We start from the raw sequence: 24,870 nt of genomic DNA on the forward strand, positions 1-24,870 counted from the left end.
CTATATCTACCGAGGAAGTTGAGAAATTAATATTAAACAAACTATCTTATTTATCAAGGATCCTAGTTAGCGATGGGTTCTTTGCCCCCGCAAGGATGGAGTGATAGAAGTTTTTCTTTTTCCTTTGTTTCGTTTCGAGTTTAGTTAGCTTCATTACACACGAGCAACCTAAATCCTTAGTACAAGTCTCTATTCATGTTTTAAATCAATTTGGAAATTCCTAGAACCAATTATAACGTCACAACGTGAATCGCATTTCTGATAAAAGAAAACTTCGGATTCAGGATCGGCTAAATCATTAAAGCTCACAGGCCTTTAAGTCGTGGAGACATCAACTGGCCATGCAAGTGGCTGCTTGGCTTTTCAGGTCAAGGTCAAGGTCGTATCACATGGCATTCGGATCGTGGGGAGACATGAGTGGGCTATTCAAGTCATTGCTTTGCTATTAAGGTCAAGGTCGACGTCAATTGCCTCGGATGCTTTGGACAAGGAAATTCCACTGAATATATCTTTACTTTAAGCTGAAGGAGCAAATAAAAAGATGCTTTTCTCTAGAGAGTTAAAATCAAGAGCGATAGTGATAGATTTTTCACTTGAACTTATCCTGATGTTATTTGGTTAAAATCAGGTATGGCTACATAACCGGAATTTTTTAAAAAACAAAAATCAGTGGATCTTTTGGTTTTATTGACTGCTACGGAAAATTATGTCTAGGTCAATAATTAATATACAATTAATATTTAAATATTAACCTAATATATTAATGTTCCTATTAGTGGGATAATTTTTTTTTATATTAAAGTACAGAATAATGAGAATAAAGCTATGTCACCATGTGGCTATAAAATTTCATTCTGGTCACTTTGCTACTTGTATGTTTAGTCCTGTCATCCCAACGTAACATTGAAGCTGTAGAGTCCAATCCATTCAAAACTTTCTTTGGTCGCCAAAAAAAAAAAAAAAAAAGGCCAACCTTTTTTCTGTCGTGTTGTACTCTATTTATAATGGTTGATCAAAAGAAGTCCAACGGTAAGCTCAAGTCGTGGAGTCAACGTCAGCTGGTCCCCGGCCGCTTGCGTGAGACGACTCCACGATGATTCCTCGGGTGACGAATCCAGTGCAGGTGCATTGCACGTGACATCTTCCCAATGCACGATTCATTTGAGAGTCCATCACTAATGTAGACAAATGCTCTAGAACCGTCTTTTGCAATTCATCAGAAGAACACAAGCTACTCTAAGCCAGAGACTGGAGTACTCTAGTCACAAAATCATATGCTCCATCACGTCCTAAAAACCTTTTAAAGCAATTGTTTTCTTCAATTTGTACGTGTAAAGAACCGCAATAATATTTTCCCCAAGAAGGCAAATTAAGAATTTCTTTTATAAATTTTCAGTATAAGAATATTCAAATATTCATTATAGTGAAAATTTTGTTTCTCCACTTTGAAGTTTAATTTGGTCGCATCATTATTAGTGATTGATCTTTTTCCTTACTTTAATTTACCGTGTGTAATGTGTCATGTAGACATTCATGCCATAATAGTGGAATATGAACAGAGTCCATATTTATTGATAAAATATGGAGATTGTGTAATGGACAGAAAATAATTTTTTTCCTCTATAAACTTTATGTAATTAGGGTTTTGCTAAAATTTTATTTTATTTCTTATATTCATCTATGTTTAAGAACATCATGTAATACGCCTAATGAACCTCCAATATTATTTATTCAACAAATATGAGCCACAATGTTAAGTCGCACTTTATATGTCAATTAGACGCGCGTATAATCATTGTGAACTACTATTTTAAAATTTTAAATTATTAGTAAAAGGCATGATTTTTAATATTTGAATAATTTAACACTCCCTTTACTATTAAGTTGGATTTTGTATAAAAGTAGAGCATTGAATTATATGGTAGAGAAGACATATAGAGACCTCAAAGGAATAAACTCAACATGTCGTGTTCTAATATCATGGGGAATTTTGTAAAATTTGTGCCAATTATTCAAACGATTTAATTTATCTGATGAGAACATGATTATTAATATTAAGTACTTTAGTATATATTGCCGTATCCCTCATATAACAGGAGGCATAAACACAATGGCAACTGGGGGGAAATAACCGTCATTACATGTCAAAGTCCCTTCTTTTTTTTTTTACCCAAAAAGGAGTTCTCAGGTAAGGGATTCCTTTGGCGGTTGAAATGATCATCAAAATAGACTAACGCATTTGAATTATTTTCCTCTCTATCTGTCCGATTTGTAGCAGAATTGTACCCAAAAGCGAAGGACTTTTCCATCAAATCTGATTTGATAGTGCCAATTTCACACAGTGACTCCATATCAATTCATATTTTTTCGATGTTTTCTCTCTTTTTCAGCCAAACGATTTAGATCGTCACTCCTAATGGATGAAGAAGTCTTCCTTATCAAAGACAGTATGGGTGAAATGGATTGAAATTATCTTAACTTAGATGAGTCAAGGAGGGGTGAGTTATATAGCATGTCATAATGAGGAAATTAACCATATTCTACGTTAAAATTTCCAACAACAAAAAATTTTGCTAGAGGAAGCAACAGGTTTTGCAAATCATGTTATAGGCTAAGGTAGGACAATTCACATTAATCAAATTCTATTATCTATTTAGAATTTCACAGACCACATGAGCTAAAATCTGAAAAATAACATAAGTTTTTGAGGGATTGCGTTGAATGAAGTTTGAAATTACAAATTAAGATCACAGAATAATTATAAAGAAGACATTGGTTCATGGTGCAAATTTATGTTTTAAGCCAGTCAACATTGTTGGTGGAATTTTTGGAGAAGAATGTTTGGTAAAAAGACATGCTTTATGGTCCACCTTCGAGAGGCACACCTTTTTTCATGGAATTTTCATACGAATGTTTTTTAAATTTGACACACAATAGAGACAGCTTTTATGAAGTCCCTTTGTCAATATATTACTACTTTAATTCTATGATAGGAGTTGTAGGGTATAGTTCTGTGATGACAGTACCGTTTTTCCCATATAATATTTGGCGAAAAAACTTTAATCATTGTGCTATATCTACCAAGGAAGTTGAGAAATCAACATTAATTAAACTATCTTCTTTATTGAGAATTGTAGTTTTACCTTTTTTTTCTTCATTCCATTTCGAGTTAAGTTAGCTTTGTTACACACGAACAAATTGAATCCATAGTGCAAGTAGTCTCTATTTAAGTTTCAAATCAGCTTGAACATTCTTACAATGGATTGTAATATGACAACGTGAATTGCAAGCGAACCTCGGATTCGGGATCGGCCAGATAATTAAAGCTTATAGGCCTTCGAATGGTAGACACATCAGTTGGCCAAACAAGTCGCTGCTTGGCTTTTCAGGTCAAGGTCAACTCCGTATTGCAGGTGTGTTCGGATCGTGGAGATATGAGTTGGCTATGCAAGTCGTTGCTTTGCTTTTCGGGTCAAGATCGACGTCAATTGCATCCGATGCTTCGGACAAGGAACAACACTGAGTATATCTTTGTTTTAAGCTGAAGCAGCAAAGGAAGTTGCTTTTCTTTATAGAGTTTAAGTCTAGAGAAATGGTGATAGAGATTTTACTTTAATTCTTTCAAATGTTATTTAGTTAAAATCAGGTGTGGCTTCTAAAGGGGAAAAGAAAAAAGGAGGAAAATCATAGGATCTTATTAGTTTTATTAACTGCTACAACAAAGTATGTATAGGTCAATAGACTATACCCAAATTGTTATTTAAGCATTAACCTAATCATTCAATGTTACTATTAGGGGCGTAAGTTTCTTCTTTCTAATTAATGTAAAAAGTAGCGAGAATAAAGATCATCACTCCTAGCAGACGCCAAAATGAATCAGATCATCACTCCTAGCAGATGAAGAAGTCGTCTTCATCAAGGATAGTAAGGGTAAAATAGATTTGTATGAATCTTGGAGACTATCTTAACTGTGGATGAAATAATGGGTGGTGACTTACATATTATGTCATAACCATGCAAATTAACATATTCTACTTAAAAAATTTCCTATCGAAAATTTTATCCAGAGGAAACAAACGGTGTGGCCATTCAAGTCATTGCTTTGTTTTTCAGGTCAAGGTCAATGTCAAGCGTGCATGGTCCTCTTTGAAGGGTAGCCAGCCAAATAGAAGGCATTTCACCCTATCCACTCACCCAGAAGTGGGAGGCTATTATATTTACATGCATGGCAGTAATCAGAATTGAAGTTTTGATGTGATATCTATTGTCTCTACCGTGGGCTTCCTAATTCCCAAGCATGTCTTTTTCTTCCTAGGGCACAAATGGTCTTGGTTTCCAGCTCAAGGAGCAACAAAAGTTGCTTTTCTTAAGAGAGTAAAAATCAAGAGCAATAGTGACGGGTATTTTACCTTAATTTTTCCTAATGTTATTTAGTTAAAATCAGGTATGGCTACTAGATGGAAAACGAAAAGATCAAAGCATTCTTTTAGTATTATTAATTGCTACAGCAAAATATGCATTCCCTAATAAACTAATCAATTAGCGCTACCGTTAGCTGGATAACAATGACTCCATATAAGTTGATATGCTTTTGTTGTTTTCTATTTTTGTTAGCCAAATGATTCAGATAATCACTCCCTATAGACTAATAAGTCTCCTTTATCAAGGACAGTAAGGGTGAAATGGATTCGAATGAATCTTGGCGATTGTCTAACTGTGGATGAAATAAGGTGTGGTGAGTTATATATCTTGTCATATGGATCAATTTCTTGTATCTGTTTAGAAGTTCACAATCCACATGAACCAAAATTTGTAAACAACATAATTTTGAGAGGGATCATGTTAAATGGAAGCTTGAAATTACAGATTAAGATCACATAATTAATAATAATAATAATAATAATAATAATAATAATAATAATAATAATAATAATAATAATAATAACAACAACATAAGTTCATCATGCAAATTTATGTTTCTACCTCAGTCTACATCGTTGGTGGAATTTATAAAAAGTATCTTTCGTAAAAAGACATCCTATATGGCCCACCTTCGAGAGGCACACCAAAATTGACGCCTTTTTCATGAAAGTTCATGCGAAATTGGCTGATATTTAATATAGAGACAGCTTTTACAGAGTCTCTTGTCGATATTTTGCTACTTTATTTCTCTGATAACAGCTTCAACGATGACAGAAACATTAAGAAGAATTTCATTGCCTAATATTCTCTTTGGAGGGGAGGGAATGTCTCGTTAAAGAGATAATCTTTGTCCACCCTTTACTTTAATAAATTCGGCAAAGCAAACTTTAATAATTTTCTATATCCACGATGGAAGTTGAAAAATTAATATTAATCAAACTATATATTTTTTTTTTATCAAAAAATCCTACTTTTACTTTTTTTCTTCGTTTCATTTCGAATTAAGTTAGTTTCATTACACGTGATTAGATTGGATCCTTAGTACAAGCGTCTATTCACATTTCAAATCAATTTGGAAATTTCTAGGATTGATTGTAACGTCACAACGTGAATCGCGTTCTTGATAAAAGCAAACATCAGATTCGGAATCGGCCAAATCATTAAAGCTTATAGGCCTTAAGATCGTGGAGACATCAGCTGGCCACGCAAGTCGCTGCTCGGCTTTTCAGGTCAAGGTCAACATCGTGTCAGATGGCGTTTGGATTGTAGAGATATGAGTTGGTTATACAAGTCGTTGCTTTGCTTTTTCAGATCTAGGTCGTTTTCAATTGCATCTTGATGCTTTGGACAAGGAATAGGACTGAATATATCCTCTTTTTAAGCTGAAGGAACAAATAAAAAGTTGCTTTCCTTTAGAGCGTCAAAATCAAGAGCAATAGTGATCGATTTTTCACTTCTAACTTTTCCTGATGTTATCTTGTTAAAATCAGGTATGGCTACAAAACGGAAATTTTATTTTTTTAAAAAATCAATGGATCTTTTTGGTTTTATGAACTGCTACGGCAAAGTATCTCTAACACACAAATAATATTTAAGTATTAACCTAATATATTAATGTTACTATTAGTAGGATAAGTTTCTTTTTCTAATCAAAGTACATAGTAGTGAGAATAAAGCTCTGTTGCGATGGGGTTATACAATTTCATTCTAGTCATTTTGTTACTTATATATATTATAATATATAATCATTCCAATAATACATTGAAGCTATAGAATCCAATGCATTCAAAATAGAGGTGAACATCAGTCCAGGGTCAACCCTAGACCGACCTTGGACTGGCCCAACCCTATTGGTCTTGATCCGGTTCCTAGGAAGACTTGATCAGTCTTTGGTCTTAAGATCCTTAGACGACATTGACGGATCGATCCTGATCTTGTAAATTGAGAGTTGATCCAACTCGGACCAATCCTAACTATATATATTACAAATTATATATAATATTTTTATATCTATTGTGAAGAGCAAACCCCAACTTAAACGGCATTAAATAGCATTAAACGGCCTCCACCTCTTGTTCTTCTTTCTTTTTTATCATATTCTTTCTTCTTTATCATCTTCAATTTTTACTTGAAAGAAATGACTTTTCGCTTGTGAGCAACCTTGCCCCACTTGTTTCGCAGCGCTCACCCCCCTCAGCACTCACCATTGGACACTTCTCGCTGCTCAACGCCCTCACCACTCACTACTTGATGCTCACATCACTCGCCTCACGACTTGCCTTTGTTTGCTCGCCTAATGGCTCGCCCTTGTCTTGTGGCTCGTCCTTGTAGATGGATATGTAATTTTAAAAATTAAGTTTGTCTTTTCAAGGAATACAAAAACTGAAATAAAAAAAAATTATTGGTTGGTCCATGGTTAACCCTAGAATAAGACCAAATTCATAGGGTCAATTTGGTCCTTGGTCCAAGGCTCAACCAATTTGGTCCTCGGTCTAAAAATTGAGAACCAATACTGTACAAGTTGATCCTTGGGTTGGGTACTAGACCAACCCAATCCGGACCATGATCACTTTTAATTCAAAATTTTATTTGCTTGCCCCGACAAAACAAACCAAACCATTTTTTTTTCTGCCATTGTACTCTATTTATAAATTTTGTCTGGAGAAAATTACTGCCTATGGGAATCCAATATGGTAACATATATAATCCGACAATTGGATATGTGGTGTCTGTCTCATTTCTTGCACATTTTATAATAGCTACCGAGTAAAGTCAATTTAGTAAGTGACCATCATGCTAATGATATCTTATGGCTCCTGACAACATCCACTCTATTAAGTGGCCATCGAATTTCATCTAGATTGATTCTTCCTTTTCACTTAAAAAAAATCACTCAACATTATAGTTAATGCCTCAATACTATTATATATATAAACATGACTACATTTGATTTGATGCATAACAAATTCATCTTTTGAAATACATTAAAGTTTCATGCTATATGCTATGTTCAATTTCTCAAAATAATATGTAACTTTAAATTCAAGAAAAGCAAGAAATAATATGGATAACAACATGAGTTAATGGGGATAATTGGTTCCTGATCCAGTCCTACCCAAGAACCAAGAACCGGACCAAGAGGACCAAAATCGGGAAGTAGACCACCTAGTCCTAGAACTGATCTAGTCCAGATCCCAATTGGTCCAATGGAATCGATGGAGAGAGGATTTTTTTTTCTTTTTCGCAACGTGTATATGCTCTCCAAATTTTTTAGTCCAGCTAACATACGCTTATATCTCCTAGAGAGAGAGTGGATTATGTTATGGCATTGTCTCCAAATGTGTTTGAATCCCTCAATTTGCTTCGCTAATGCGCTTCTCTTTCCTTTACGTTTGCAGACGTGAGGGAAAGAGTCGAGGAGAGAGACAGAGAGAGCTAGCTTTCTTTTTTAGTGGCATGGGCTTTCCTTTTGTTGTGGGCTTTTACTCTCTCTAGGCTCACCTTATTTCTCTACCAAGTGGGTTATTATTCTTGGTGGGCTCATTTGGGCTTTGAGCTAATACTTTCAATATCGGACTAGTTTCCATCATGAAATCGAGAATCGGATTTCCATTTACCAGTTCCAATTTTATGGAACCAGTAACCGAATTGACATCCCTGGAAATCACTTAAAACCGGTTAGTCCAATCCGGTTCAAGCGGTTCCCATTGCACATCCCTAGGGGATAAAGTACCAAGAAGAAGAAGAAGAAGAAGATTTAAGATCAATTTGCCATTACACTACATAGGCTCTTCCTTCAGCCATTCAAATAGGACTGACTTTTATTCTACAAATTTCATTAAGATGGTCACCTTGAGACTTGGAAGGCTCAATATTAATTTGGCTTTTTGATCACTAGATCACCTTGACTTGTAAATGGAGAGATTACTTGCTTCACTGAAAATCGGGATATCACAATAGCAAAGACCTATTCCTTTCCTTCAAATGACAATATGCCTGAAGAACGACGAAGTTTGCAAGAACATGATAGAAGAGAATATGACAGATTTCCGGAAGTTCACCAACATTTTATTAAAGTGACACTAGCACAATAAACTAGGAAGATTTTTGCATATAATTTTAAAGCATAAAGCTCACCCATTGACAATCAGGCAAAATTCCTACACTCATGGTGCATAAAAAAATTAGGGTCTTCGAATGAGTCGCTGTATTAATGATACGTGTTATCTGGATAAAATATACGCCTATCCAAAGTCTCAAGGGTTTTGGGAGAAATAAGTTGACGCTGCTTGATTATGCTCGTGTTCTTCTAAAGTTAATGGACAGAGACAGAGAAGCTGGGTTTTCCTGACTGCTTGTGCAGAAATGAGGCTTTGGCATGAGATATAGACCACGGATAGATGCTCATAACATGAAGACAGCTTAAATCCTTGTAGAAAAGGATTCAAGAGTTTCATTCAATTAGGCATAACTTGGCACCGAGGGACACTTAAGTGCCATAACTTTAAAATGGTATACTTGAGTGCCAGTTTTGAAGTTAAATGGGACACTTAAGTGCTACTCCGGTGAAGATCCGGAAATGGCTTACGTGGCGACTTTCCGTGAGCTTGTCCAAAACAGGCGTCATTTTGCACGGCGACGTGGCGGAAAAATGCAAAAACGACGCCGTTTCATGTCTACGTGTAAATAATAATATATAAATTAATTAAATTAAAATTAAAAATATTCAAAAATTAAAAAAAAATTAAAAATTTAAAAATTAAGAAAAATTAAAGAAATTTAAAAATTAAGAAAAATTAAAAATTAAAAAAAATTTAAAAATTTTAGAAAAAATTAAAAAAAGGGAGGAGGTCGAACGGGCGGCTCCCTCGCCAGCGCTTGCCTCACCTCCGTCGCGGGAAGGGCCGGCGACGGAGGGGGGGGGCCCGGGGTCGCCCCTTCCGGCGGCGGCGGGGAGGTGGCGAGGGCCGCGACCCCTCGCCGGATATGGGCAAGGGTCGCGGCCCGCGCCTAGATCTAGGGCGAGGGTCGCGGCCCTCACCTAGATCCGGCGAGGGCTCGTGGGCCCTCGCCGCCTCCCGCCCGCCGGAAGGGTCGGCGACGGAGTGGGGAGGGTCGGCCGGGGTTGCCGGGCCTTGGCCGAGGCCGCGAGGCCGGTCGACCAGCGGCAAGGGCCCGCGAGCCCTCGCCCAAATGCTGGGCGAGGTCGCGGCCCTCGCCAAGATCTCGCGCGGGCTCGCGGCCTCGCCGTCGGTCGGCTAGGGGTTGGCGACCCCGGCTAACCCTCCCCCTTCGTCGCCGGCCCTTCCCGGCGACGGCGGGAGGCGGCGGCGAGGAGCCGCCTTGTTCGACCTCCCCTTTTTTTTTTTTAATTTTTCTTAATTTTTAAATTTTTTTTTTGAATATTTTAAATCTAATTTAATTAATTTATATATTATTATTTACACGTAGACATGAAACGGCATCATTTTTGCGTTTTCTCCACCACGTCAGCGTGCAAAATGACGCCGTTTTGGACCAAACTCGCCAGAAAATTGCCACTTCAGCCATTTGGTCGGATTTTCGCCGGAGTGGCACATAAGTGTCCCATTTTACTCCGATATTGGCACTTAAGTGTACCATTTTAAAGTTATGGCACTTAAGTCCCTCCGTGCCAAGTTATGGCACCAGGTGTCCCAACCTCCATTCAATTATTGGCCGGATCTTTCTTGTAGTTATCAAGCCGAATATATCCTAACTGCAAGAGTCTTTGTAGATATATTCCCAAATCTGTGATTCTGGACACAGATTCTTCCTGTAATTTCTAAGTATGTAGTTATGCTCAAAATTGACATTATGTAACTGGCATCCAAATCTGATGTTATCTCAAGTATCTTACCCTCCTTTGAGTTGCAAGAACATGTGGACATTGTATAAATTTACATAACAAGCTTGCCTGTTGCAACATAATTGATCAAATATGGTTGTGTAATGTATGGCAAGTTGCTAATTAAACCTCTATGCATCTTTCCGTGAACCATCTTTTCAGTATCATCCTTCCTCAGCTTTTCATTCAAAAGCAGAGGAAATGACAACTGATTTTCCTTGATCCATCTTGAATATCCCTTCCTGTCAGAAATTAACATAAATATATTTCTCGAGAGAACTAGATTCCTTCATCGGATTGAGAAATTTGAATGCCCGGAAAGTAACTTCAAAACCTGAGGGCGATCAATTTGAAGTTTTTCATGGTTCTTACTGCATAATCATTGCTGAATCACTTCCAGCCACAACTAGCAAAGTACCACCGTACAGATACACCGTCAAAACTCAAGTTGTGCTTTCAAATGAAGTTTGGCGTCACTTCTCTTGAATTCGCACTTGATAGAATTATGAACAATCCGGCTGAACCAGGTTCAAGGAACTTGTTTGCTTCCCTGCAATGTTTCACTCAGCTTGGGCACTATTTGCTCTATGCACGTGACCGATCCCAGCTCCTAAATTGGATAAGTCACAGCTATTGAGTCAATCCATACAAAATCCTTTTAATGGAGGGGAATTCAGGCACAGACTTACAGCAGGGTGATATCATTCTGACAATGGATTAATCACTAGCCTAATACAACAGTCACGCATGTACATTGTACGAAAAGTCATCGCTTAAGTATGCTGTCACATTAATGTCTGTCGGTATCTAAAAACAATACCGAACTCCTGAATTAGCACATTAAACATGAGAGACACCCCCAACTAAAACCCGTGCATATTATTATCTCCCCATGTTCTGTTTATTCAACAGAAAGCAAAAAAAAAAAAAAAAAAATCCACGAAACACCAGAAAAAATTACCTTTTCCTATTGGCTTATGATGCTACTGACAACTGAATAATGAATATTATCAATGTCAAAGGCATAATGTTGTACAATCTTCTCATCTGCCACTATTAACCGGTGGCATGACATGGTTTTTCATGCTATCAGTATAGCCGGTGTTCGTGGTGTTACTACTCTCTGCATAAACAATGGAGTCGGTCATCTCTCCGAGCAAATGAACCGTCTCTTCTGAATTCAAATCGATATTAACCCACAGGTGGTTAGCCATTGCCCTTATTCCATCCAATTCATTTGCCACTTCCTTCATGGTTAGCCTCTCATCTCCCTTTAATTTCAAGCACCTCTTTGCAAGATCGGCAACCCCTTTCACTTGCTCATTGTCTTCTGCAATGAGCTCCTCAACAATCTGAAACAACCGATCTTCTTTCAACGCCAAAAGAAAGTACATGGCCAAGCTCCCCTCTTCTTCAGGTCGATCGAAAGAGAGCGCCTTCTTCCCTGTCAACAACTCGACTAGCACAATGCCAAAGCTATAAACATCGCTTTTTTCCGTCAATTGACTAGTGTGCAGGTGTTCGGGGTCCAAGTATCCAAATGTTCCTTGAACCATTGTAGACAATTCAGCTTGATCAAGCAGGACTAATTGCGAAGCTCCGAAGTCAGAGACTTTCGCAGTGTAATTAGCATCCAAGAGGATATTCGTCGACTTGACGTCTTGATGGATTATAGGAATGGAAGCTGCAGAGTGCAAATATGATAGGACTCCTGCAGTTTCCGAGGCAATTCTCAACCGGGTCTCCCAGGACATCTTGGAGGACTTGTTCAGGTTGTGGATATGTTCGAAGAGAGTCCCATTGTTCACGAACTCGTACACTAACAGAGGCACTTCTGTTTCCAAACAACACCCCAATAAGTTGACCACATTTCGATGATTGATCTGGGAAAGCACTATGACCTCATTAATGAATTGCTTGATTTGGTTCTCATCCACCAGCTTGGACTTCTTAATCGCAACTATAGTGCTATTAGGCAAGATCCCTTTGTAAACGGTGCCATATCCTCCTCGGCCGACTATTCTGCTGTCATCATAATGGTTGGTGGCCACCTCTAGCTCCTCAGCATTGAAGATTTTTGCGGCATTTGTGGTTCTATCGTGTTCGTGTAATTGTTGCTGCAAAAGCAAGCCACCATTTTGCTTGAAGTATTGTTCTTTGAGCCTAATGAGTTTCCTTTTCTTAAGTCCTAAATACAGAAAGCTTGCGCTGAATAACAACACTATTATGCCCACACCAAGACCTGCGTGAAACACAAATTTTGTTAGAATACTTGATATCAAAGTACAAGGAAAGAACTCCTAAACATCAGCCACAAGAGTCTGTAAAGTTTCTGCAGACACTTAACCATAACCTTCGTTGTCAAGAAACTAGGCAATTTAGGGACAATTTGACCCTAATTTAGCAAAATGAATATGGATACAAAATTTTGAATGTATAGTTTAATTTAAATCATAAAGCCAATATGCTTAAAAAGGAGAACTCAATAAATTCCCGTCGAGAAAATTTGTATCAGAGTGACTACTTACAACAATGTTCAGAATTTTAACCTTGTATTCCCTTCTCATTCTTAAAGAAAATCTATCCACTAATAGAAACCGCTTATCTTCACCACAAAAATTCAATAGAGTACCATTTGCGAAATCTTGAGTGACCTACACTAATGCCCAAAGCGAAAGCTGCAATGGTGATTATATTGAGTGTCGGTGCAGTTTTCCGAGTCATCGACAGTCTTTTGCCTCAATAAAAGCTGTTTGAAGGGTCTTGTTATGAACAAATGGATGTTGCATGATTGAGTCGAAACAATTCAATTAGAGGTGCTAGTTTCACCGAGTCCAGCTATAGATATCGCTTTCAATGACATGGAAAATGGCAAGAAATAGCATCTTTGAATAACATTTTGCAACTACTTCTATTTTAAAAGACAAAACAGCAAGCTTGACTTTAGGACTCAGAAAACAAATATTCCTAGAATGGGCTTAATGATAACGAATAGCGCAACATTTTTCCATATTTTTTTTTTAATTCAAGTTATAAGTGAAAGAGACTGACCAAATCATTGACACGTTCCAAGCCGTCCATGGTTCTAGATTTTAATGATATAGAAACACCAATTTTGCTACATATGTACTGTTTACGGTCATCTTGACAAATTCAATGATGACTACTGGCGGGTCGTCGCGATAATAGTTTTCAATAACAAATAAGGAACATCACGTAACTATGGCAAAGTCATAAGATAGCAATCATAATGTGAATACAATTCATGGAAAATGTTTTCACATTGACCCAATATCATCGAGTCTTCGATGGCCAAAGATGCTCTAAACAGTGTCAAGAGTGAATGTAGCCTTTAAATTTGAAGATAGCTACTTGGAATTAGTAATCCAATTGATGTTTAATCTCTTCGCATAGAAATTTCAGTCGAAAGGATAGAGATAGTTTTGTTGTAAACTTACTCCAAGAAAGCAAAATACACAGGAAAATCAAGCTAAATATATGAATAGTATTTTCTTGTAAAACACATCAAATTGAAATCATCACCCAAAAAAGTTAAATAGTCAGAATGAGCTTACCGACCAAAATGATCACCAAATGTGATGATTTAGGATTAGCAATGCATCTGGATCCATCTCCACCCTTCTTGCCATCACCACGGTAACCCTTTGGGCATGAGCATGTATAACTTCCCTCGGTGTTATGGCAAATTCCGTCGCACGGGTTCTTCTCTGGATCAGCACATTCATTAATATCTGCAAAAATTAAAGGCACATTAAATGTAAAATCCAAGAGAAAAAGAAAGAACAATAGCATCAAAATATCATCATCAAGCGCTCAGAATATATACCAACCTTCACAACCAAGGTATGGATTCCCCTCATACCCAGAAGAGCAATTACATCGGTAACCGATGTAGGCAAAATCAAAGCACTCGCTGTGCGCCTTACAAGCGAAGCTTGCCGGGTCCTTCGCTGCCTCGTTGCAAGTCTGATTCCACACTGCCATTGAGATCCTCCCTACTGAAATTGAAGGACTTGTCTTCGACTATGAATGCATAACTGCAAGGATTGAAGCTCCACACATTGCTGTGGTTGTTCAAGCTGCCCACGCTGGCGTTGTAGTTGAGGAGCATCTCGGGTATCGGGGTCTGGCAACAACCGATCCCATCGCACGCCCCGTCGGTCACGTCGTCAATCCCGGCACACACCAAGAGGCAGCCGCTTGAGAAGCCCTTGCCGTTGCACCCCGTGATCACAGCGACCGTATCGCACCCAATGGCCGTGAATTTGTTTTTGGTGTTGGAGAAAGGGAACGCAGAGAGAATGTAGTAGGCGGTCACGGGCGGTTGTTGCCATATGCCGAACTCGGTGTGGCAGTCCCTGCCGATGTAGGTGTTGATCCGGAGCTCACCGTCAAGTGATATGTTGAGGACTTCGGTGTTGGAATCCCACAAGTAGGGTTTGGGGGTGGAGTTGGTGTTATCGGGGACCCTGCAGCCGATTACGAAGTACTTGTTCAAGAAGCAACCATCCCTGATGCCGAAGGGGTAAGAGACGGAGACGTTTCCGCACGATTCTTGGCAGTTGGAAGTGTTGAACAGTAAAACAATTTTTCTCTTCTATGTTCCATTCTTTTTACAAGAATATAACCACACATATATACACCAACGTAACCATCCTAGAATCTCCTACAAATCTGGAGATCTCCTATAAATCACTACAAATCAAGAGATCTCCTACAAATCAGAATATACATATGTATATATAAAGACCTTAAATAGAAAAACTCTCCTATTGAGGCCCTAATTGACAGCTCATGTTAACACTCCCCCTCAAGCTGGTGAGAAAATATCTTTGATACCCAGCTTGACAAGTGAGCTATGGAAAGCTTGACTCGACACAGCCTTTGTAAGTATGTTTGCCAACTGGTCTTCAGATTTGATAAATGAAAAACTCGCAACCCTATCATCCAGATTTTGCTTGATAAAATGCCTTTCAACTTCAACATGTTTAGTGCGGTCATGTTGAACTGGGTTGTGGGAAATCTGAACTGCGGCCTTATTATCACAAAACAATTGCATTCCTGACTTAGGTGGAAAACAAAGTTCTGTCAACAGCTTCTTTAGCCACAAAAGCTCAGATAGTCTTTTAGCCATCCCCCGAAACTCGGCTTCAGCACTTGACAAAGCTACTACTTCTTGTTTCTTGCTCCTCCATGCAACCAAGTTTCCTCCCACAAATGTGAAGTAGCCTGACGTCGATCTCCTATCTGAGGTATTGCTAGCCCAATCAGCATCTGTAAATCCTTCCACCTCATGGTGATTATTCTTCGCAAAGAAAAGTCCTTTCCCTGGTGCTGACTTCAAGTAGCATAAAATCCAAACTACATCATTCATATGATCTTCACTAGGAGCATGCATAAATTGACTTACAACTCCTACACCATATGCAATGTCAGGCCGAGTGTGTGATAGATAAATTAATCTCCCTACCAACCTTTGATATCGGTCCATATTTGTCGATACTTGATTAGGGAAAACTCCAAGTTTATGATTATGTACTATAGGGGTATCAACAGGTTTGCAATCCAACATCCCCACCTCAGCCAACAAGTCCAACACATACTTTCGTTGAGATAAAAATATACCCTCCTTTGATCTAGCCACTTCAATACCCAAAAAATATTTCAGGCCCCCCAAGTTCTTCATCTCGAACTTATTTGCTAGTTTCCTTTGAAGTTCTGTGATCTCCTCAAGGTCATCCCCTGTGATGATCATGTCATCAACGTATATAATCAATGCTGTCACTTTGTCATGCTGCCATTTCAAGAACAACGTATGGTTCGAATTACTTTGAGTGTACCCATACCTTTTCATTGCAGAGCTAAAGCGACCAAACCAAGCCCGTGGTGATTGCTTTAATCCGTACAACAATCGCTCGAGTTTACATACCGCTTCCGATTTATTAGCACACGCATATCCTAGTGGGATTTCCATGTAGATCTCTTCTTCCCAATCTCCATGTAAGAATGCATTCTTTACATCAAATTGATGTAAGGGCCAGTCCAAATTTGCTGCAAGTGATAACAATACCCGCATAGTGTTCAGTTTTGCAACTGGAGAGAATGTTTCCTGGTAGTCCATGCCATAGGTCTGGGTATATTCCTTTGCTACTAGACGTGCCTTGTACCTCTTAACAAAACCATATGCTTTATATTTGATGGTGAATACCTATTTACATCCTACTGCCTTCTTTCCCTTCGGTAACTCGACAAGTCTCCAAGTCTTATTTTTCTGTAAAGCCTTCATCTCTTCTTGCATTGCTTGAACCCACTTGGGATCCCTCAATGCCTCATGTACTCCACTAGGAACTCTACTTGTAGAGACATTCGAGACAAATGCCTTTAAAGGTCCCGACAACTGCTTTGTCGAAACATAATTAATAATCGGATACTTCGACCTTCGTTCTTCCACATCTGGTGACTACCTATTAGGGGCCTTGCCACAATTATGTCTATCGGGCAATTTATAACAAACAGCTACATCAATATCAACAGACAAATTCTGTATGGTAGGAGAACTTACCTCAGGAGTATCCTTAGGAGAATTGTTAGGTACTAAAGAGGGGGTATTTTGAAGTGGAGGGAGCTGTTCTTGAGATTGTTTGTGTGTCTCTTGCACCAAATCAACCTGATGATCAGATTCCTTATTGTACTGCTGCTCATTTTCCGTTGTCCCACCATGATCCGTGATCACACCATTGCTGGCCAACACTGCCTGCTGCAGCATGTGAACCCGCTTGTCAACTTGCACCTTAGCTTGTGTGTTACCAGTCCTTGTGTCACCAGGTGTTGGCACTGCAGGGTCATTTTTTTTTTTAAAAGCAAAATCAGCCGCAACCCCTGCAATCACACCACCTTCCCACCAATTTGTCCTTTCAGTAGAAGTCTCCCCCTAAAAGGTACAATTGGGTGTGGGAAAAAATAATTTGGACTCGAAGAAGGTGACGTCCATTGTGATGTGGGCTTTCTTGGTAGCCGGATTGTAACAGCGGTATCCTTTCTAATGAGTGCCATAACCAATGAAAACACACTTCACCGCACACGGATCGAGTTTTGTTCGTTGGTTCTTGTGGAGATGGACATATGCCACACACCCAAACACTTTGGGAGGTAGTGTCATGATGGAAGGAAGAGGAACATAGGATGCAAGTGCTTGAAGTGGGATCTAAAAGTTCAACACACGAGAGGGCAATGTATTCATCAAATGTACCGCCCTAACCACGTCGGCATCCCAAAAACGAGATGGAACCTGACCACTTATGAGGAGTGCCCGTGTTGTCTCGAGGATATGGCGGTTCTTCCTCTCAGTGATACCATTTTGTTGGGGTGTCCAAGTGCAAGAAGTTTCATGTATAAGCCCATGGTGCTGAAAGTAAACTGCAAGATGCTGGTTAATATATTCCCCACCATTGTCGCTACGAAGGACTTGAATTTGAGTCCCAAACTGTGTTGCAATCGTCCGATGAAACATACGGAATATTGTTGCCACTTCATCTTTATGCTTCATTAAATAAACCCAATACATCCGAGTACAATCATTCACAAATGTTACAAACCAATGAATCCCAGATAGAGTAGTAAGCGGTGAAGTGCCCCACACGTCTGAATGGACCAAAGAAAATGGCTTGATGCTTTTATTAAAACTCAAAGGAAAAGAGGAATGATGACTTTTTGCCAAAATACATGTCTCACATTGGAATTCAGTATTTGACAAATTATGAAACAAGTCTGGAAATAAATGTTTTAAATACCCAAAAGACGGGTGTCCTAAACGACAATGCCATAACCAAATCGCTTTCTCTTTATTAGTAGACCCACTACTTGTGTGATGTGCTCGGCCTACATGAAAGTCATCAACATAGTACAGCTCCCCCACCTTTAGTACCACGACCAATAATCTCCTTCGTGAGGATATCCTGAAATAAGCAAAAAGATGGATACATAAGAACACAAAACTTCAAAGCATCAGTGAGTTGGCCAACATAGAGTAACCGGTTAGACAGAGAGGGCACTAATAAAGTGTGAGACAATGATAAAGAAGGTGTAAGATCAACATTGCCAGCCCCGGTGATAGGATAACTAGTGTCATTCTCATTATAGATACTATGTATCCTTGGAGTGGTGTAGCATATAATATCGTTATGATTGGGTGTCATGTGATCCGTTACCCCAAAATCAACAATCCACCCCTCCCCGCCACACTGAGAATTACTAACAGGTGGACACGCAGTGTTACCTTCAGGAGCTGCATCAGAAGTATTGGTAGCATCTACCTACGGTACCAAGGAAAGGGGTGAGGTCCCGATAGCCAATGATGCTTGCCCCCGTCCTATAGCATTTTCTGTCTTTTTCTTGTTCTGCAACTCCTTCCACCAATCTGGATAACCGTGCAATTTAAAACAGGTATCTTTTGTATGTTTAGTATTACCACAATAAGTACAGCCTCTTGGATGTTGGGGTTTAGCCTTCGAACCTCTGTTAGTCCTCCCTCCACCAGACACAGTATTAGGAGGGACCATCTGGAGAGCTTTGGACTCATTGTTGGCCTCGAGAAAGTGTGAGATAACATTTCCACCACGCGACACCAGGGCTGCCGCGGTGCTAGATGGTTCAATTGAAAATAATATAACAGCTTGGCGTACATCCGCTCGTCTCACCCTGGTGTACGCTTGCTCCACCGTCAAGACGGGATGCATTCGTAGAACATCAACCCTGACTTTGTCAAGGTGGTCATCGAGCCCATCAAGGAAAAGATATACACGGTCTTCTTGCACAAGAGCATTGTAGCGCTCGATATCACGAGGACAAGTCATGGGATTAGGCCGTCAAAAATCAACCTCCCGCCATAAACCCTGAAGATCATTATAATACTTTTCAATTGGGCCGCCTGCCTGCTTCAGTCGAGACAAACGTCGCTTTAGATCATACACTTGGGAGACATCGGTGCCATCAAAGCACGTAGTAGCCACCGAATCCCATACTACCTTTGCTGTTGGGAAACGAATAAAATTCCCAATCAACGTCAGGTCCATGGAATTGATGAGCCATCCTTTAACTATACTGTCATCAATCTTCCACTTCCAAAAATTAGGGTCGATCGGAAATGGGAGTGGAAAATCCCCATTGATATATCCCAATTTGTCTTTCCCGGAGATATACATCTCGACAACTTGGGACCAAAGGCCATAATTACAGCCATCCAACTTGACTGCAATTGGTGGGGCAGAGTTTTCAGCATGAGAAGGTGAGACTTGATGGTGAGTCAAGATTTGTGTCAACTTGGACGTCAAAGTTTCAAGGAGTGCATCGGTAGTGGAAGTCCCTCCCGGAGCCTGATGCGGGACTACAGTGCCTTCCGCTGGAGCTAGAGGAACTATCTCGATGGGTGGCTTATCATCCGCCATGAATCTCGATAAAGGGTGCAGTCAGTGTGGCAATCCACACGAAACCACCGGGTGGCTACGCCACAGCAAGGAATTCGGATCGTGATCAGAACACAAAGTCCCTAGATCATTTGCTCTGATACCATGTTGAATAGTAAAACAATTTTTCTCTTTTGTGTTCCATTCTTTTTACAAGAATATAACCACGCATATATACACTGACGATCCTAGAATCTCCTACAAATCTAGAAATCTCGTATAAATCACTACAAATCAGGAGATCTCCTACAAATCAGAAGATACATATGTACATATAAAGACCTTAAATAGAAAAACTCTCCTATTGAGGCCCTAATCGATAGCTCATGTTAATAGGAAGATGCGGTTTGAGACGACGACCGCGATGCCAACGTTAGTAATAATTGTCCAACCATTAACATCATCCTCACTGTCTCCGAAGGATTCTACTTTGAAGCCATGGCTCTCTCTCTCTCTCTCTCTCTCTCTCTCTCTCTCTCTCTCTCTCCAAGATATCGCCACATGTAAAACAAAATGATTAGAAGTTCCCATTCGGCCTTGTTTTACTCGCTTATTTCCATTTAATTAAGTCTGATACGATACACGAATTCCTTTACATTTGCAGTGTAATAGCTAGTGCATTGTATAACATTAGGTGATGTTCATACATTTCAATAAATTGCACGTTGCATCGAAGATGTGAGAGGGCAAACAAGGAAAGGATAAAAGACCCAAAAAGAATAACTAGGAAAAGATAGAAGATGCTGCACAAAATGAGGGTATACCTAATTTCTCCCAACTTAATTAGGCCTAAGAAAAGAAGGGAAATACCAATTTACACCCTCGAAAACATTGCAATCTTGTTTTGCTCCTTTCACCCAATGTCATTTCACTCTTCGAAATTTCTCCACTTTTCTCATATAGTTTAAAATATAAATTTTGTTAACATCAACTTCTAACCATAGCAAATAAGAGAAGTTTTGACTGATGTGGAGATTTTTTTTATTTTTTTTATTTTTGGGTTCTATTGGCTTAGCAAGTAAAAGTGGTCTGGAATTTATTTGTTTGGACTATGGTGAATTTGGGTAAAGCGAACTTATTTCCATCGATTGAGGGACCAAATTGTCACAAATTTACGTACAAGAGGAGGGTATGGCTTTCCCCTAAAACATGAGTGGCAAATTGATGATTTTCCTATGAAAGAGAAAGCGCGGATTGACTTGGACTTTACCCTTTCTCATTTTTGGCGTTCTCTGAAAATGTCTACTAAGGCGGGCGAATTGCCCGATTCAAAGAATCCGTCAAAAGTCAGAACACGCACACTCTCTTTGTCTGGCGCTAAAGATGTGGGTAATGGGCCAAGCCGGGGAACGGCCCGTTACGTTTCGGCCGCACCATGCACGAGCCCATTTCAAACAGGGCGATGCCTCATTTTGGGCTTGGATGGGGTCATGCCCATGGGCCCTAATGAGGTGACCCATGCTCGACAACTTTTTTTGATTGGTCAGGCCACATGGCCCAACCTTTAAGAAATTTGGGATTTTTTTGAAGAAGTTTTTCTTATCCCTGTAGAGCAAGTTTCTTTATCCCATCACTATTCTCGCGAGTACATGGATTTCCCTGCCATTTTATTTCACCCCCACGCTAATATCAATTTTTAAGATTTCCATGAGCATGATTCATGATTGTAAGAAGATAAAAATGATGTACAGAGTGAAAGTATGGAAGAATGTGCCACATGAAATCAAAGTTGATAACGCTTTGTTGGAATTGCGTAAACGCTTAGGACTTATGGCGTATCGGATTTGGGATAGCTATCAAAATTAGTATTTTAGTTTGAAATGTTTGAGATTCCGGGAATTGAGTCAACTCTAAATTGAATGCGGAATTCAGTTGTGTTTTAGTATATAAAGTTTTCACGGTTATTTGAGGAAAGAATCCAGGAAATAACACTTAAACTAGAATATTTTTAAGGTTTGCTATGATGCAAGAAGGTGGCTGACCAACGTACAATTCCACGCTATACTTATACGATTAATAGCACTGAAGAAGACGCAAACTACAAGTCATTCGGTGCAAATATTATTGTTCACAATGTGACCTCTGGTGGTGGAAAATGTATTTACATTTACCAAAAACCCAACGTCACCAAGTCAAAAGATGATCTTAGAGTAGAGACATTGACATGAGTGAAGTTAATCTATTTTTTAGATTTTAAGAAGGCTCAATTGTGGTGTAATTAGTAACACATGATGCGCTTACTGCGTCAGATAATCTCATTAATCTTTTGCATCGAAACTTTTATTATTATCAGATTGCATGGAAACTTCAGTGATTAGAATATACCAAGTAAAATGTGAAAATCTAATTTCTCCTAAACCACAATGAAATTAAGTCATGTATTCTCGAAATAAGCTAGGATAGTTTGTCGTTTGAGTTAGGAACTCCAAGTAAAATGAAGAAACTTACCAACCAAAATCTTCATTAAATGTGATGGATTAGCAATGCATCCTTGTTTATCGTCACTGCCATTCTTGCCACCATCATGACAACACGTTGGGCATGATTTTGTGTAACCTCCTGCAGCATTATGGCAAATCCCTTAACTGGCTTCTTCTCTAGATCCACATATTCATCAATATCAACACAAACTAAATCCTCACATCAAATGTATCTAGTTTTCTCAGGCCATATGAATATAAAGGACAAATTCAAGATGTTGATGTATTAATGGATCGGGACCTTCTAAACATACCCGAATCCTGTTGTAGCGTCAGTGCAATTGGTGTTCTTGGTGCACATATAGCTCTTGCCATTCTTTTTGGCTTCCTCGCGTGCTTTATCCCCTATCACCCGGTTCAGAGATAGAGCCCAACTCTTTAATTTAAGCTGCGAAAGATCACCAACCCAGAAATTATGGGCATGACTGGAAAAGCTCTCAACGGAGATGTCATAGTCGAAGGAATTCCTAGGGATGCTCGTCTCGCAGCAACCTATACCGGAACCCGACCTGTTTGCTGACGTTCGAAATGCTGCTGCACGAAGACACACACTCGAAAGAGAACTTCCCTCGGCGGTCTACGAAGGAGGTTGATATGTTTACAATCGACAGCGGTGAACTTCTTCTTGGTGCTGGATATTGGGAATTCAGCTAGGGTGAGTTCCGCATAATTCCTCAATGGCCCATCGAGAAGAACAAGCCATTCTTGTCACAAAATGAGCTGCTCTTACTTTTCAAATAATCTCGAGAGATTAATCTAAGATTCTAGACTTTAAGGAAATGTCTCTCATTCCGTGGGAAAGAAAAAGCCTAGTCTTCTCCTTTCCCAATCGATTTTTCATAGCGTGCATGGCAATTTTTTTCGTATGGGGGCGTTAATTAATGCAAAAATTGAAAGTTGATTGGGAAAGGACAAGACCTTACCCTTTGCTTTTTTACGGAAAAGAGACTTCTTGTTAAACTCTATGTTTGAACAATTCCAAAACAAAATATTGCTCCTTAACTATTAGTTGTGAAACAACAACGATGGGCGAAAAAAGCCAACTAGTTAACAAATTTTGTAAGTTGAATGATAATAGTGCCTAATTTCTTAGAAATTTATCTCCACAACATTTTTAGAGTGAATTTGTTTGAGTGAAAAAATTTCCACAATTAAGTTTTCTGGAGTTTCAAGTATTTGATTTGCTGAAAATGATCAATCAATAGAAAATATGTATGCTTAAAGTTAGGAAATTGAATTCCCTAACTTGAAAAGAGGAATATATTTTTCCTGAAAAATGATTTTCCGAAGAGTATTTTCCTTCGTTATGAAGTTTTCTCTGATTCAAACACACTCTTAGATTTCTTTTGATAGATGGTTTGCAAATCTCGACTGCCTACGTAATTGGATGACACCTTGAGAAATGATGCATGTCCCAACCTATTGACTTGTAATTAGGACTTCGACTCTCACCACCACAAGCAACTACAAACTTTTAATTAGGGCCCTTGATTTTTTATATCTTAAAATAAAACAGAACTTTATTTATTAAATTTTCTAATAAACTCGAAACAAATTTTATACTTTGTAGATGATTTTGGAAAATTATATTCTAATCTTCCTAGATCATATCAATATGAAGTGCATGATAACAAAAGTGAATTTTATCAATGTACCTTGACAACCATTCACAAGGTAAGGATTACCTCGGTAACCTCCTTTACAAGTGCACTTGTATCCGGATCCATTTTCAGCATCGGTGCAAATGGTGTTGTTGGTGCACTTGTAACTAGCACTGTTCTTCTTGGCATCCTCACATGTTGATTCCCTATTGCCCAGTCGAGAACTAGAGTGGATTGGTTAAATTTAAGCTGCTCAAGATCGCTAACCGAGAAGTTGTAGAAGCCACTTTTGGCGACGAAGGCATAGCTGCAAGGATTAAAATCCAGGACGTATTTATGCTTGTAAGTGCTGTTGATGGAGATCCAGTAGCCGAAAGAGCCCCTAGGGATGCTCGCCTCGCAGCAACCGATACCGGAACACGACCAGTTGCTGACATCCGAAAGGTTGCTGCACGAAGACATACACCTGAAAGAGAACTTCTCCTCAGGGTCCTGGAATGTGGCCAATGTGTCGCAACCGATGGCAATGAACTTGTTCTTGGTGTTGGATATGGGGAAATCAGCTACCGAGAGCCCCGTATATACGCTCGAAGTCCCATTGTGCCCGGAAGAGTTATAGCATTCTCGAACGGATGAAACATTTACTTGCATCTCATGGTCTTCGATAGAAATGTCTAATATTTCAAGGTCACTAGTTCTTTTATCCATGTAAGGTACAGGAGGGTTAGTAGAATTGTCACATTCGATGGTAAAAGATGGGTGATCGATGCGGCAATCGGAATTGCTATCCCTCGTTCCAAAGGGATAAGGAATTGAGAGAGTTCCACAAGCACGTCGGCATCCGTGCTTCATCATTGAATTAGTAGCTTCTGTTATGCGATTGTGGTATGAACTCAATAAAGCCCCAAGCACGACAACCTTCAAAAGGAGCTTATGGATGGCCATAGTTCTCCTTCAACTCTTCTCAAATATGTTCTTTCTTGATGAATTAACTCAATGGGTTCGGGGGGATTATAAGG

General features: G+C 39.2%; 1 protein-coding gene across 1 annotated transcript; it reads right to left on the reverse strand.

The window, feature by feature from the left end:
- Window positions 1-11,331: 11,331 nt before the first annotated feature.
- LOC120294558 (putative wall-associated receptor kinase-like 16) lies at window positions 11,332-24,796 on the reverse strand. Its single transcript, XM_039314716.1, has 4 exons — window positions 24,318-24,796; window positions 23,906-24,075; window positions 13,864-14,040; window positions 11,332-12,530 (listed from the first exon to the last, which is right to left on the reverse strand). Exons 1-4 carry the CDS (start codon window positions 24,794-24,796, stop codon window positions 11,332-11,334), a joined length of 2,025 nt encoding a protein of 674 aa, XP_039170650.1.
- Window positions 24,797-24,870: the final 74 nt, after the last annotated feature.

The sequence above is a fragment of the Eucalyptus grandis genome, chromosome 6 (genome assembly GCF_016545825.1).
Source record: "Eucalyptus grandis isolate ANBG69807.140 chromosome 6, ASM1654582v1, whole genome shotgun sequence".
NCBI lineage: Eukaryota > Viridiplantae > Streptophyta > Magnoliopsida > Myrtales > Myrtaceae > Eucalyptus > Eucalyptus grandis.